Genomic DNA, 16,999 nt, shown 5'->3' with positions numbered 1-16,999 from the left:
GCCACATATGCCATTGACCTGACAGCTTCCATACGTGCTCTGACATGGGGGTCCATGTATGATCCCAGAAGGTTGATCTTGCTTCTCTGGCCCTCACGCTCTGCTGTGAAATGATGGGGAAGGACAGGCGACCTTTAGTGCCACCTAGCTCTGTAGCCTTCCTAGAGTGGTCTCCATCAGCTGTATTTATTCATTGATAGTGTTCCAGGTGTATGACTCTTAATTTTCTGCCCTTCATATCACACTGCCAGGAAAAACTAAAAGGTTATCTAGTCCACCTCTACTTCCTTTCCAGCTGGTTAAACTGATTCCCAGGGAGGTGAGATGACTTGTCCAGGGTTGTCTAGCTCAGTCTTAGTACTCTGCATGTTGTATCATGCTGTATCCTGTATCAGGCCACACAAACTGGATATAGGCCAGCTGTTCCTACATTTCTCACTTGCATTTGTGCATTCAGGGCTCTACTTTTGACTGTAATTTTTAACTTGTCTAAACCTTTAGAAATCCTCTAAACAGTCCCGGAAATCTCCAGGAGACGAAGATGACAAAGACTGCAAAGAAGAAGAAAATAAAAGCAGCTCTGAGGGTGGAGATGCCGGCAATGACACAAGAAACACAACTTCAGACTTGCAAAAAACCAGTGAAGGGGTAAGAATATGCCTGTGACGTTTCCTACCTTCCTGTTCACCTGGAAGGCACTCTGCCTCAGAACGGGGTTCGTATCTCAGCATTAGTAAATGTGGCCTTGGTGATGGAGAACATGCTCAGTTGGACCTATACATTCATTCCCTGCTCCTGAATAAGTGATGAGCTGCTCACAGTCTGAGAACAAAAGACAGCCAGGTGGGAATTATACCTGCCCATCAGTTTGGAACTCAAACAGGTTTATCCTCTTTTAAACTAACTTCAGCAGCTTGTGAGTTTTTGAAAAGTTAGGCATGAAGTACTGAAATGATGAAATGCCACCTCAGAATTTGACAGTTGTTTTTCTTTTATTATAAAATGAATGGCATGTTCAAAATAGGGTATTTTATACTGCTCCTTCTTTCCTAGAAGCAGTATGTAATTTAATATACCCAGGGGACTTTAAATATTTAAATATTCAAACTATATGTGAATATAAATGTTTAAAGTAACCAAGGGAGAAAGTTGTCCACTTTGAATCTTGTTCACTAGTGTTAACCTCTTGTCAGTAACTTCAAGGTCACAGGCAAGTCAACATTTGTAAAAGTTTTAGCGAAGGCAGATTTGCCCCTGGTCATTTTCCATGGATCTTTATGAAGACTAACTGGACAGCAGCAAATCATTTTAAAACAGTATCCATAAAACAAGTTACTCCTCTTTAGTTCTGATTTCATTTCTGGTCTGCTTTTGTACTGTTTACCTCTCAACTGTCTTCTGCTTCCAGTAACCCATGTTTATTCCCAAGTTATGACAATTCTAACTATTCCCTTGTTCCTCCTACACAGCGCAGCTTCCTCTGTCCTCTGCCTGCCTGCCTTCTCTCGACCTCTCCAGTAAATAGACCCCTCTCATTACCTACACACATAGCCCTCCCAGGGACACTGAGCTGCTAACAGTCACCAAAGGCTTGAGTACCTGACTTAAGACTCAGTTTTCTTTTTATCTCACCTGCTAGGTATCTTTAATATGCATATAGCAAAAACGCCCACCATATGTCTCCCCTTTACTACCAACTTCATGTCTGGCTGCACTTCCTGTGACAAAGAAGGAGGCAGTCTACACCCTTACTACTCCATGTGCAGCCTGCAGACGAGTAACATCAGCGTCATCTGGAGGCTTGTTAGAAATGCAGAATCCAGGCTCAAGCCAGACTCTGCATGTTAACTAAACTTCCAAGTTACTCTTCCACACATGACAGTTTGAGAAGCACTAAGCTCTACCTTTCTATCATCAGAGTCCAGAATATCATCTCCTCCTACCTTCTCCAAGGTTACCGCCTCACCCTCATCACTTGTCCCCCCTCTCTCTTGTGCCTTTCCTTTCTTTCCCACTGCTCCTTACTCTCTGCCTCTAAACAGTATTAGGTCTCCCTTACCCTTAATAGGAGCTTCCCTTGTGGGTCATGGAGAAGGCAATGGCACCCCACTCCAGTACTCTTGCCTGGAAAATCCCATGGACGGAGGAGCCTGGTAGGCTGCAGTCCATGGGGTTGCTAAGAGTCAGACACAACTGAGCGACTTGACTTTCACGTTTCACTTTCATGCATTGGAGAAGGAAATGGCAACCCACTCCAGTGTTCTTGCCTGGAGAATCCCAGGGATGGTGGAGCCAGGTGGGCTGCCGTCTATGGGGTCGCACAGAGTCGGACACAACTGAAGTGACTTAGCAGCAGCTTGTGAGTCAGCTGGTAAAGAATCCGCCTGCAATGCAGGAGACATGGGTTCGATCACTGGGTTGGGAAGATTCCCTGGAGAAGGGAAAGGCTTCCCACTCAGTATTCTGGCCTAGAGAATTCTAGATCGCAAAGAGTCGAATAGGACTGAGCGACTTTCACTTTCACTTTACCATTATAGATACCTCCCTTCTACTATATATCCTACTCTTTCCACCTTTCTCTTCATCTCTAATTTCTTAAAAGTTATTTTTCTCTTCCCAGTGTCCATTGTCTCACCCACTCATGACTTAACCCCCAACACTCTTGTTTCTCCTTTGCTGTTTCGTTGAAACTGCTCTTGTAAAGGTCCCTAGTGATCCTCCCATTGCTAAACCCAGTGTCTGCTTTAGTCTTAGTCTGCAGCATTTAGTACCATTGACCACTTTCTCCTTCTGACTGTGCCTCCAGCTCACTAGTCTCTTCTGCTTCTCCCAGTTTCTTCTCAGTCTCTTTCTAGAGCACTTTCCTCCAGGCTGTCTTGGCACACTTCTAGTCTGAAAGTTTCCCCTCTGTCCATCTTAGGCATTCTCATGGCTTCAACTGTCATATATGACTGATGGCTTCCCATTCTGTATCTCTTGCAGTGTAGATTCATTTTTCTGTTAAGGAAACCATCTCTACTTTAATATCTTGAAAGCCACAGTTGCCATCGGAAGTAGCAAGAGCAGCAGCGTGGTAGCAGCTGACACTTTGACTATGTGCCCATACTGTGCTCAGTGCTGCCCCTGTACTTAGTCCTCATGTAGATCCCAGGAGGCAGGTGCCAGGTGCTCTGCACTTTGTAGCTGAGTAAGCTGAAGCCGAAAGGATGGGCAGGGTCACACGGCTCATTAGGGCCTGAGTTAGAAGCAAGGGCCTAAGATCTTTTTATTTCTACCCTGTGTCTAATAATATTATTTTTTATACAAAAGGATATATATAATGTCAAGTAGTAAGCAATACCAGAGACCCTACCACTCAACCCCAAAAGTAGAATATAACAATAATTTATATCCATTTACATGTTCTTTCCCATCCCATCTTCTTCCTACCCAGAGATAAAGACTAGTGTTGTATTTACCATTTCCTTCCATTTTCAAAAACTTAGCCCATGCCTAACATACAGGTATATACTTAAACAATAATAAAATTTTGCTCCTTCTTGAGCTTTTTTAAAAATGATGACATTTACTCACTACTGTGCTTCCAAGATTCCTTCATGGGGTTATATGTGTTTACTCATTTCCCATTACCTTATAATACTCAATTCTATGAGTATATCACAACTTCTTTATCCATCCTTCTGTTGACAGGCATTATGGTCATTTCCAGCTTTTTGCAGTTAGGAACTGTGTTGCTGTGAATATTTCCATATTGTCTCCTAGTGTACACATGCAAGGGTTTCTTTAAGGGTATGTAAACTCAGACTGGACAGTTTTTATGGTGTTTATAAGATAATGCCAAATTATGTCCCTAAGTTGTTGGACCAGCTTATATTCTACTATCCATGTATGAGTTCCCTGTGACTCACTTGTCATTGTCAGACTTTAAAATTCTTCCCAATATAGTGGGTGAAAATTTTAGTCTTAATTTGTGATTCTTTGATCAGTAATGAAGCTGAGCCTCTTTTTACCTGTTTGACCACCTGTGCTTCCTCTTTCGTGCAGTGCTTGATTTGCGAATTTTGCCCATTTTCTTATTAAATTTATTTTCCTACTGATATGTAAAGGACTCCTTTACAACAGAAAAGCCACAGACTTGGAGAAGATATCTGTAATGTTAGAATATTCTGGATTCTAACAAACATGGGTGGTCATGTGCATTACAGACATCTTCTCCAAGTTTGTGGCTTTTCTGTTCAATTTCTTAATGATACCTGTTAGTGAATAGACATTCTTCCTTTTATTGTAGTCAGATATATCAAAATTTTCTTGTTATGGTTATCATTTTTCTGTATTGTTTGAGAAATCCATTCCTATCCCAAAGTCAGAAAGATATTCTCTTGTATTTCATTTTAAAATTGTAAACTTTTGTTTTTAACATTTTAGTGTTTAATCCATCTAGAATTTATCTTTGTGTGGGGTACGAGATAGGATCCCACTGCATTTTCCCCACAGCATAATCATTTATCCAGTACCGTCTATTAAACAGTCTCTCTATTTCTCTCTGATATGCAGTGTCATCTGTTATGTAGCCATGGGTCTCTCTGGGTTCTCTATTCTGTTCCTTTGGTCAGTACTACAGTTTCTTAATTACAGTAGCTTTATAATGTGTCCTGATATCTTATAGGGCAAGTAGCCTAATGTGGGGGGCTTTCTAGGTGGTACAGTAGTAAAGAATCCGCCTGTCAGTGCAGAAGATGCAAAAGATGGGTTCAATTCCTGGGCCGGAAGATCCCCTGGAGAAGGAAATGGCTACCCACTCCAGTATTCTTGCCTGGGAAATACCATGGACAGAGGACCCTGGTGGGCTACAGTCCATGTTGCAAAGAGTTGGACATGACTGAGCACACACACAGGCAGCCTAATTTTTTTTCCTCAGATATTTTTTAGACACAGTCTAGGATAGAAGGTTAAGAGGGGCTTTTTTTCTTGATGGGAGAATTTGCAGCACATAGGCTGATAAGAATAATCCAAATGTAGAATGATCACAAAATAATAATGTAGGAAAGAATTGCCAAAGTAGGGCTCTTCAGAAGGCAAACGGGGCATAAAATCCAGTGCACATCTGGAGGGCCTGCCTTAGTTCATGCACTGAAACAGGAGGAACTTACCTGCCTCTGCGCTCAACACTCTGTTTTCCTCCTGTTGGGCGTGGGGGCAGGTAAGTGGGTACCTGGGGTGAGAGCTTGTAAAAGTTCTCATCTGATTGCTTCTGTCTCCTTAGGAAGCAAGGTCAACAATTGAGAATGAGAGCAGGAAGAAGTGTTGAAATTTCGAGAGGAGGAAAAGGGATAAAATAGTTAGAATACAAAAGTGACTGGACTTTGGAACAGCAGGAAGGGCCCACTCGAGGTTAGTGGTCATTAATTTAAGAACATTTAGATGGCTGTGTTTTTCTCTAGGCGTATTCAATTGTGCAATCACAGAAAAGTAGATAACCGAGTTTATCCAGAATTGGAGTTTGCCCAGAGAGCAAAGTAAAGGAAGTTTGAGGCAAGGGAGTTGAGGGTGTATGTGGGGAAGAGATTAATTGTAATGTTGGACACATGGAATCCAAAACATGTTCAGAGGGAAACAGGATGTGAGGAAGGGACAGGATCAACAGATTTTGAGTATCAAAGAGTTCTTGGAGTTAGAGTACTAGATAAAGGGAATGCGCTGGAAAGACAAGTAGAGATGAAATAGTCAGATGTCTAGATGGAATCACGGAAGCAGGCGGCAGGGCCGGTGCTCTTGATGTCTTCAGTAAGACAGGTTTTCATTGTGTGAGCCGTGTTCACATCGCAGAACATTTAGTACCCTTGGCCCCTGCTCATTAAATGCCATTGAAAACTCCAACCTACAATGTTCCCATGAAAGTGAAAAGTAAAAGTGAAGTTACTCATTCGTGTCCGACTCTTTGCGACCCTGTGGACTGTAACGCACCATGTTCCTCTGTCCATGGGATTCTCCAGGCAAGAATACTGGAGTGGGTTGCTACTTCCTTCTCCAGGGTATCTTCCCAACCCAGGGATCGAACCCAGGTCTCCTGCATTGCAGGCAGTTGCTTTATCCTCTGAGCCATCAGAGAAGCATAATTTCCCCCAAAAAAACAGTGACCTAGTATTTACAAATGCTCTCAGTGGTTGAAAATTGCTTCTTTAAGAAATAACCATGGAAATGAGCAGCTAAGGTAAGGTAGCAGACAGTATTTTTAGGGAAGAGGAAGTCCAGGAACTAAGAGGTTAGAGTGTTGCAGAGACAATCTCTGTGCATGTTGACATCCAGCAATTAGGATGCTGAATGACAGTGAGCCAGAGCTGACATCTTCAAGGAGTCAGGGAGAGTGACTGGGGAGTCTTGGAGAAGACTGCAGTAGGGAAGGGGTGGCATCTTACAGCATTGAGACTAAAGTCCAGAAGGATTTTTTTCCTGGGGGGAAGCACAGAGAGAGGAAGAATAGCTAGAAATAGAAGTAAGGTCAAGGTCACTTTCCCCACCTCCAGGGCCTGTAGTATGAGAGCTGTGGCAGAGGAGAAGGTTACCCCCCGGGGGTTGCAGAGAAAGCAGCAGCAGAATCTCCAGGGTGAAGCTAGATTGCAGTTAGAACAAGTTGATGAATAAAGTATCTTGGGAATGAAGAAGGTTTGCTGATGGCTGACTCTAATTTCCAAGGGAAGCTAAAGGCAAAGGAGAAAAGGAAGGATATACCCATCTGAAGGCAGAGTTCCAAAGAATAGCAAGGAGAGAAAAGAAAGCCTTCCTCAGCGATCAATGCAAAGAAACAGAGGAAAACAATAGAATGGAAAAGACTAGAGATCTCTTCAAGAAAATTAGAGATAGCAAGGGACCATTTCATGCAAAGATGGGCACAATAAAAGACAGAAATGGTATGGAACTAACAGAAGCAGGACATATTAAGAAGAGATGGCAAGAATACACAAAAGAACTATACAAAAAAGATCTTCATGACCCAGATAAGCACAACGGTGTGTTCACTCACCTAGAGCCAGACATCCTGGAATGCAAAGTCAAGTGGGCCTTAGGAAGTAAGTATCATTACAAACAAAGCTAGTGGAGGTGATAGAATTCCAGTTGAGCTATTTCAAATCCAAAAAGATGATGCTGTGAAAGTGCTGCACTCAGTATGTCAGCAAATCTGGAAAACTCAGCAGTGGCCACAGGACTGGAAACAGTCAATTCTCATTCCAATTCCAAAAGAAGGCAGTGCCAAAGAATGTTCAAACTACTGCACAATTGCACTCATCTCACACACTAACAAAGTATTCAAAATTTTCCAAGCCAGGCTTCAACAGTACATGAACTGTGAAATTCCAGATGTTCAAGCTGGTTTTAGAAGAGGCAGAGGAACCAGAGATCAATTTGCCAACATTCGCTGGATCATCAAAAAAGCAAGAGAGTTCCAGAAAAGCATCTGCTTCTGCTTTATTGATTATGCCCAAGGGTTTGACAGTGTGGATCACAACAAAGTGTGGAAAATTCTTCAAGAGATGAGAATACTAGACGACCTTACTTGCCTCCTGAGAAATTATGCAGGTCCAGAAGCAACAGTTGGAACTGGAAATGGAAGAACAGACTGGTTCCAAATAGGAAAAGGAGTACGTCAAGGCTGTATATTGTCACCCTCCTTATTTAATTTATATGCAGAGTACATCATGCAAAATGCTCGGCTGGATGAAGCACAAGCTGGAATCAAGATTGCTGGGAGAAATATCAATAATCTCAGATATGCAGTTGATACCACCCTTATGGCAGAAAGCGAAGAAGTAAAGAGCCTCTTGATGAACGTGAGAGGAGAGTGAAAAAGCTGGTTTAAAACTCAACATTCAGAAAACTAAGATCATGGCATCTGGTCCCATCACTTCATGGCAAATACATGGGTAAACAGTGAGAGACTTTATTTTGGGGGGCTCCAAAATCACTGCAGATGGTGACTGCAGCCATGAAATAAAAGACACTCCTTGGAAGAAAAGCTATGGCAAATCTAGACAGCATATTAACAAGCAGAGACATTACTTTGCTGAAAATGGTCCATCTTGTCAAAGCTAAGGTTTTCCCGGTAGTCATGTATGGATGTGTGAGTTGGGACTATAAAGAAAGCTGAGCGCTGAAGAATTGATGCTTTTGAACTGTGGTGTTGGAGAAGACTCTTGAGAGTCCCTTGGACTGCAAGGAGAGCAAACCAGTCAATCCTAAAGGAAATCAGTCCTGAATATTAACTAGAAGCACTGATGGCTGAAGCTGAAACTCCAATACTTTGGCCCCCTGATGCGAAGAACTGATTGGAAAGACCCTGATTCTGGGAAAGATTGAAGGCAGGAGAAGAAGGAGATGACAGGATAAGATGGTTGGATGGCATCACCGACTCAGTGGACATGAGTTTGAGCAAGCTCTGGGAGAGCGTGATGACAGGGAAGCCTGGCATGCTGCAGTCCATCAGCACAAAGAATCAGACACAACTGAGCAACTGAACTGAACTGACTGTAATATCCAAGGGACCCAGTGGAAGAGACTAAGGAATTGGGGGGTGGGGGAGGCTGGCATTTAAGAGATGAGGTTGTAAATGAACAGAATGAAGTGTCAGGGGTGAGAGTCCAGGATGTGATAGATGGTCTGGAGCCCATCTTGTGGCAAGAAGAAAGACTGAGCGCTCAGGGCAGAGGGTGTTATTGGAGTGGGTAGCCATTCCCTTCTCCGGGGGATCTTCCTGACCCAGGGATCGAACCCGAGTCTCCTGCATTGCAAGCAGACTCTTTAATGTCTGAGCCACCAGGGGCACCCCCAAAAGGATTACTGTGTCAGGGCAGAGTGGAAGTCACATATATTGGTGAAGGAAGAAGAGGTTCTTACAAGGAGCCCATAGAATTCCAAGACTCCCTTTATGTCTGGATGCTCTCTGCCTTCATCCTTCCTCTAGCAGAAGCACGAGCAGAAAGGGGCAGGCCACAGGGCACGTAGAGCTCCCTTCTTGACTCACCGAAGTGGAGGTGACTTTGTGGCCAGGACACCATGCAGATAATACACTGCTGTGTTCATACCCGTTGCCGTGAACAAGTAACTCCAAGACTCAGTGGCTTAAAATAGCATTTTCTATGGGTCAGGAACCAAAATAGATGTAACTTGTTGATACCTCTATCTCCTCATCTCTCCAAAGCTGCAATTAATGTATTAGCAGGAGCTCAAATCATTTTTGAGTTGAGGCTTGGCTTGGGGCTTGGTCCTTTTCCAGGCTCACTCAGGAAGTTGTTGGCAGGATTTGGTCACTCATAGTTATTGGATCGAGGGCTTCAGTGCTTCACTGACTGTTGGCCAAAGGCCTCCCTTGGTTCCCTGCCACGTGAGTCTCTCCATAAGGCAGCTCCAACATGGCAGCTGGCTTCATTAGCAAGAGAGAGGGTGGGAGCAACACGGAAGTCAGCCTTTTGTTCTCCCATCTCAGACGTGATAGCCCATCACTTTTGCCTCATTCAGTTCATTAGACGAATGTCACAAGATCTAGCCTACTCTAAAAGGTAGGGTGTCACACAAGGGTATGAATTTAAGGAGGCAGTTGTCACTGAGATCCATGTCAGAAAGCTGCCCCACCCTGAACCAAGCACTGACAACAAGGAGATAACTGGCTTAGACCAGTCAGGTTCTGCCTATCCCTGACACTGGAGTCAAGTCCCCAAATCACAATGATGTCACACAGTTGGGGGGAGGAGCAAAGGACAGAATAAACGTGGGGCGGACAGCCGGAGGGTTCACTGTCGCCACTAACCAGTGTTCCTGCCTTTATTCTTCTGGCTCAGGACCTGTTCTTCCTACCGTCTGGTGCTGCTGGTGCCCTCCACATCAGGCCCAGTCTCCTGATTTCCGCATGAAATGGCTTTATCACTCTCACCTTAGTTTATCTTTTTAGCCTCACTTTTCACCATTCACTCTCATTTATTCCAAGCCGGTGGTTTATCAAGGTTTTTGGTCTCAGGACCCCTTTACTACTCTTAGAAGTTATTGAGGGCCCCAAAGAGTTTTTGTTACAGCTATTGATATTTACTTAATTAGAAATAAAAATAAAATTTTAACGATATTTATTTACTTTAAAATAATAGTAAACCCATTACTTAACATAAAATAACACATTTTTGTGAAAAATAAATACATTTTCCAAAAAAAAAAGTTCTTGAGAAAAATTATACACTTTTTTACATTTAAAAATATATATGTCTTTAATGTCTGCTTTAATAGAAACTCTCAGGCCATATTCTCATATCTGCTTCTGTATTGAGACTGTTGTGATATGTTATTTTGGTTGAAATATAAGAAGAAAATGTAGTCTTCCATAGACATGTAGTTGAAAATGGAGATAGGAATATTTTAATAGTCTATTCAGGTCATTGTGTGTATTTGATATTACACCAATTCTGTAAATGGTCATTTCTTAGAGGTTAGTTGCAGTGTCGAATCTGAACCTCTTATATTCTGTTTGGTTAAAATCCATTGGACCATCTGGCACTATGAATTTCTTTTCACATTTGGAAAATATTTGTTCCCTGTGTTACTTAAGTTTTCCAAATATTTCACTATGAAATTTTTTTAAATCACATTTTAAATATCACTATCTTGTCCCCCCTCCCCCAAAAAAATCTTTACATTTTGGGAAGCTGATGATTTTAGAGAGGATTTAAGTTTTCTAGAATCCTAACCTTCACTTACAAGCCCAAATTTTATCATTGGCAATGAATACTGTCAGTCATTTTCCATGAATAGGCTCGTTTCATTTATTTTTGACAAAATGCCAAATACTCAAGTCTGAGTAACCATAGTTTATCTGCCATATTTCCAAGAAAAATTGGTGCTCCATAAAAAGACCCGATGACTTCTCCAGCCTGTAACTTCTGCTTACTATGTTCTGGGTATCCTTCAGCCTGTTAGTGTACCTCACATTGAAATGCCTCAAGAGAGAACCCAGTGGATTAGCCAGCCATTGTGCAATATGAAACTGGTGTGGCGCTGAGCAGGGCAGCCAGTGCATGAAGGCACAAGTTCTAGCTGCTCATGTGGAGGAGATCTGCAGTCTAGCAAACAGAACACTGTTCAGAATATCCACCAGTGTGAATGAGCAAGGTATTTTTTTCATAGGCAGATAGAGTGATTATGGTATGAGAAGTTAAATTAATTTGTAATTTGACTTTATTAATATAAGCACCCATTTAATAGTACCTCCACCCAAAAAGCATGTCCTTAAAGTTAGTCACATTCTGATACCACTCTCACTGTGTTGGGGGCATTAATAATATTCTGAGGCTACCATCAGACCATGTGTTTTAAAAATATTCTTCAACATGGATTGAGTAGTTGTTACTGTGAGTTTTCTACCGATGTAAACATAGAATGTATTGCCTTTCACATTAATATTAATAAAAAGACATTGTTAAAGAAGTTTCTTTGGTTGATTAACAATTTTTCGTTGTTTTAATGGGTGTTTTCCTCCTTCACAAGGGAGGAAAATCCTCTAAGGCCTGTGAGTATGATCTTATTTCTAGTGCTTTTCTTTGTTAATAAATAATGAGGAGTCACCAGGCACTATTATCTTGCAAGTTCATAGATTTTTCATGTTTTTTTTAAGATTGGCTTTCTCATTTTGGTAAGAACAAAGAAGACTAAGACATGTATTTCTGCTATCTTGAGGGGATAGTAGGTTTAGAAACTTTTCCTCCTTTGAAGGTTCTGGAATTAGCTGTATATTATGTATGGTGCAGGGTAGAGTTCAGCTACATAAGTGAAAACCATACCCATGAATGATGACATGCATCCTACAAACAAGTTCATTCACTTAGTGAAGTGAAGAGCTGAAGCAGGCTGTTTTCACAAAAAGTATTGGGGGCCCGAGTTCCCTCTTTCATTTATCCCACAAGAACAGTACTAAGGGGGTTAATGTGTTTGGGTTAATGATGAAGAAAACAAAAGTAGCATGCCGGTGGGGAAATGTAACCTGACACAATTAAAAGTGGGACCCAAACTGAAACACAGTCCTTCTAGGAAATGGAAGTATTTTATCTTTGTCAAATGGAAGCAATCTAAACTTGACAAAAATCTAGGTTTCCTTTCTCTTTGTATATCTTGACTTAATATTATTAACTCTTGTATTTCATTGAGCCATACTGTCACAAGTAAGTTATAAATATTACACAGAATAATTTGCAGTTCTGCAAATACTTTTAAAATTTTAAGAAATTTACCTTTGTGATACCAGAATCATCACAAAGATGAATTATCTCCATTTTGCCTTAATTTTATGTATCCCAGCAATGCATTGTCCTAGAGTTTTACAGAGTGCCTGCTACTTCAGTATCCTGCCAGACAACAGACAAAGTTTACACTAAAAATGCCCTAGTTTTTCCTTTAGCTTTTTGCACTGATTGGCATAAAGCAAACCCTTAGAGACTATTCTTGCTAAGTATTGTTAATGCTGCAATGCAGATTGGAATCGCAAAAAAATCCAGGTATATAGTATAAAGATGTGGGTAGCTTATATTGTTAATATCCAAAATCATCTAAAGGCTTGTTTTCTTTGTTTTTTTTTTCCAGACCTAACCACCATAATGAATGCTGCATACTAAGAAAACCACAAGAAGGTTATACGTTTGGTTGTCCAATATTCTCGGATTTGATATGAACCAACACATAGTCCTTGTTGTCATTGACAGAACCCCAGTTTGTATGTACATTATTCACATTCCTCTCTGATGTGTTTGGGGGAAAAAAGACATTTTAGCCTTTTTTAAGGTTATTGACTTAATTTCATGTTATTTGGTTGCATGAAGTTGCCCTTAACCACTAAGGATTATCAAGATTTTTGCACAAGCTTATACAAGTCTAGGATCCTTTATCAAGGCAGTTATGTTCACCACTCTTCTGCCTTTTACTCCACCATCACCAAACACTCAGTTAAATATAAATTAGCATTTTTTTAAAAGGACCACTCAACATAATGCTTAAGGGATTTCTTCTCTGTGACAGAACCCAGGAGCCAATCCTAGATACATAATGTTGGCATACTGAAGGTGAACTTAAAACTGTCCTTCAGTTTTGAGGCCATGTGTAAAGTTGAATCATATTGTAAAATACCTTTTCCGTATTAGAAATAGCTAGTTGACAACTTATACTTCTCAAAACTCATGTTGTTATGTACACAAACTCAGTTTCTATATGTGAAGTTAAGTGAGTCTTTTGTGTTACTCCAAGATAAAGGCAGTGATTTATTTTCTCCCAATGCCAATACAATTTGAGCTAATCACTCAAGCTGGATACTTTACATTTTAAAGCTGGACTCAGCAGTAGCCCTATGGGAAGTAAGACAAAGCATTGACTTTTAAATATAGACTTTTAAACGATCTGTTGTTTTTTTTTGGAACTAGAATTAGAATAGTTAATACTCATCCACAAACCATTATTATGTGTACATTATTGTTGCAATTGTGATAATAGAAAATTTTATTTATTTTTATGCCAACTTATATTGTGAGAACACATTTAGTCAGTTTGGGTTTTATCAATCCTGTTATGCTTGTCCTTGGAACATCTTTCGCGTATTCGAGGTTTGTAGTTGAAAAGTTTACTGTAAAAAAAAATCAAAAACAAAAAAATGTATTGTTTTTACAGAATAAATTTATTGGAATGTGTACTGGGAGTAAGAGTTGAGGTTGTAAACAACTAAGTTAGTGTAATTTGGCTTCATATATGTAATGTGAGGTATTAATGTAATTCATATATTAAAGCAAAAATTGTTAACAGCAAGCTGATAAGAGAATCAAGTGCAGGTGAGGCTTTTTCTTTTCTTTTTTTAAACACTCTGGGTTTTAGGACTTGTATTTGTTTTCTTTTTTTTTTTTTTTTTAACACTGGGGGGTAGGGAGAGGAACTGGCTACATGACTCTTTGCATATCTGTGTTACTTACCAGTTCAGTGGACCCCTAAATTCACACTGGACATTATCCATGCACTGATCTGGACACCATTTTCTTTTAGGTTTTCTTATTTTGGTGACGAGCTAGTAAGTAGCATGAAGGAAAAAATGTGAGCAGCTCTGAAAGCTTAGGGCCATTAGTGATGATGCTGGTGATGATGGGAGTGGTAACAATGGCACCTGAGGGCGTAAGAGTACTGATCCACTTACCACTCCTGGGCACTGAGGCGGCGGCTGTGTTTGGGGTTTGTTTCTCTCATTTAGCAAATACTGATTTTCCTCTATTATACTTGACTCAACGCTTCCACATGATGAACAGTTCATTTAAAAGAGAGTAGGAATGCCAGTCCAGTTCTTTGTCCTTACAAGGTACTTTTTAATTTTGAATATTTTAATTTAAAATCAAGGAATTTAATTAATTCATCAAAAGTCCTCTTCATCGCTCACACTAAAACATAAGGAGAATGTAGATGACATTTCGAATTGGAACGTATAACTGACAGATTCTTAAAACAAAACTAAAGACCACAGAACTTTTTCTGAAAAAGAAAATACACAAAATGTTTCAAATTTAATATTTGTCTTCATAAAAGGCCAAAAATAATTTATTAAAAATATACACAGAAACACAATAGAAATATTTCCAGTCACCAGTAAAATAAAGGTAATAATAAAGTTATAGAACCCTTCTTAACTGTTTAGACTCAATAAAAAATTTCAGTGAAAGCAGTTTTTGAAACCCCAGTGAATAATTCACTTTCCTTGGGAAAACACTTTTCAAACAACATTTTTAAATGTTCTGGTAATTTGTCTTTTATATTGAGGTTGATCATAAAGCATATACATCTTATATGCAAAAATATTCCTCCAATCTGTATTTGCTAGTTTGAAATTTTTAATATGCATAGGCCATTTTCTTTTGAATAGTTACCTTTTCATGTTAATTATTATAGGAGCTAAATTGTAATTTTTCACACTTATATTTAATATATACAAACAATTTGAGATAGGTGGTTGTTTATTCACAAATACCCTGAAATGTATTTCTTTAAACAGACTTTCTGAATAACTTCAACTTCCCTTCAAAAAAAGATTTACCCACATAATTCCTATGATACAGAGTACAGAGCAAGAACTGATGAATTCGCAAATGTTCCTATGCAAGAAAAGAGTGGAATGGGGCCAGATATAGGTACCAAGATAGCAAAAGTCAGTCATCGGGAGAGAAAGAACATAAAAGTGTTTTCATTCAACTTTTTCATCTGCTTTTGTTTTTATGAAGAATTCGGGTCTGTAGATACAGCGATAGGCCAGGAGCTGGGGAAGAACTCCATATGCTATGTTTAAGGCTAAAAAAATGATTTTCGCTTCTTCAGGGACTCTGTAGACATAAGCAGTTCTAGCATGAAGAGAAGCACCGATGTGAGAAAACTGAGCCTGTCATGTTAAAAAAAAAAGGGGGTGGGGGAGTGAGGTAAGCATAAGTTCTGTGTTCAAATGCGTTCCTAATGGTCCATTCAGACCACGCTCCTGCCCTCAAAACCAGATTTTCAAACAATCCAGAATCTTCAATATTTCATTGAACTTGGGGTCAGTCTTGATATAACCATTCAAATAAATTAAGCCTTCTTTAGCATGTCTTTATTAGGCTAACTGATTTTTAACTTATCTAGTGCCCACCCTGCCCAGCCCCATACCAAACAGTAGTGGCTCAATTTACAAAAGAAAAATCTGAATAAAATCTGCCTTGTCCTGATTTGGATTCTGGAGATATTCTATATAGGAACTCAGCTGCAGCTCACACAGTGTGTTCTAGTAAAAATGAAGCAAGTACAGAGATTAGACAGCTGAAATATTTTTAGCATAGCTATTTAAAGAGAAGCTCTGAAAACCTCAGCTTCATTTATATCAATTCTTTCACCTACTCCTTGGAGCAAGAGCTCAAAGCCCTTCATTATGCATTTTGCTTGTTTTTTTACTTGTATATTTGTTTTTCATGCAATTTAGAAAATACTAAGGGTTGTTTTGTAAGATAAGGTGGGGTTATGGATTTGTTTGCTCTTTTATAAAATGGCAAATGTACACACATGCAACTTTTTCACATCAAATTATTGAGATGTCCAGCTTGTCAGCAAAAGCTGAATTTACAAAGCATAAAGGCAAGCACTTCCCACTTGTATTTAGATACCTGCTCAGAACATACATTCCAGAACGTGCCAGTTGGCCTTTTTTTGATACTTTTCATAAGCACAGGTGAAAATTGTATTAGAAAAAGGCTTCTGTGAAAGTATTTCCTCAGGATCCTTGTATCATTACAAAATGCACCCCTGGAGTCTTTATTTCATATCATAACTGAAACTCAAGATATACATGAATAAAGGATTGGGAATTTAAATGTAGTAAATGGTGACTTACTAGTTTATCAGGATCAGAGCAAAGAGATGAAAGATGAAAGGACAGAAATCATGAGGATGAAAATGAAATAACTTGCTTTAAATACGTATAAGTTATCTTACATTTCCTTCCATATGAAATCAGTTTATCCTGCTAAGTGGTTAACAGAACAGAAGTGTTACTTTAGCACTTGACTTTATGACAAGAAAAGGACAAGTTTTCATAAAGCAGTATGTATAAGGATGGTATCAGTAACAGGCATTTTAGCAGGTTACATTTTTACAAAATTCCTGATACATCCTGAGGGTGTCTGGTAGTCTTGTTCTTCTCTGCAGATAGGCATTAAATTAGCGTGAGTGGTGTGTTGCCAAGGACAAAGGCCAGTGCCAAGGCAGGAGTCATCTGCCTGGTGATCTGTGAGCCACTGAGAGGGCTTTATCCTCAAACATACCACCCCCAGGGCCAATGCCCAAACACAACCCACCGAATGCTTACAAAAGAGTTAAGGGCCTTTGAGAGGCTGCCCTGTGAGGATCTGCTCTTGTGGACATTCTAAGAACCCTCAACAGGAACTTGGCCCCCCCATCACTGTTTTTTTTCCCCCAGGGCCAATTTTGA

The 16,999-nt window shown here is 40.0% G+C and overlaps 2 protein-coding genes across 8 annotated transcripts in view; one reads left to right on the top strand and one right to left on the bottom strand.

Moving 5' to 3' along the window:
- HDGFL3 (HDGF like 3) overlaps window positions 1-13,831 on the top strand; it is a 75,974-nt gene extending 62,143 nt beyond the window's left edge. For both annotated transcript variants that reach the window (XM_040257456.1, XM_040257455.1), the window contains exons 5-6: window positions 502-648; window positions 12,610-13,831. In XM_040257456.1, coding sequence (XP_040113390.1) covers window positions 502-648; window positions 12,610-12,615 — 153 coding nt within the window. In that variant the 3' untranslated portion in view covers window positions 12,616-13,831. The remainder of the gene's footprint in view (window positions 1-501; window positions 649-12,609) is intronic.
- A 503-nt stretch (window positions 13,832-14,334) lies between these two features.
- Window positions 14,335-16,999, bottom strand: part of TM6SF1 (transmembrane 6 superfamily member 1) — a 32,771-nt gene continuing 30,106 nt past the window's right edge. For 5 of the 6 annotated variants that reach the window (XM_040257453.1, XM_040257449.1, XM_040257452.1 and 2 more), the window contains one exon: window positions 14,340-15,424. In XM_040257453.1, the coding sequence (XP_040113387.1) occupies window positions 15,233-15,424 (192 nt within the window). In that variant the 3' untranslated portion in view covers window positions 14,340-15,232. Of the gene's footprint in view, window positions 15,425-16,999 lie in introns of all 6 variants that reach the window. The other variant, XM_040257450.1, reaches the window with a different exon arrangement.

The sequence above is a fragment of the Oryx dammah genome, unplaced genomic scaffold, assembly GCF_014754425.2.
Source record: "Oryx dammah isolate SB20612 unplaced genomic scaffold, SCBI_Odam_1.1 HiC_scaffold_16, whole genome shotgun sequence".
Lineage (NCBI taxonomy): Eukaryota > Metazoa > Chordata > Mammalia > Artiodactyla > Bovidae > Oryx > Oryx dammah.
Note: the sequence above shows the minus strand (reverse complement) of the source record. Positions and strands in the feature narration are given on the sequence as shown.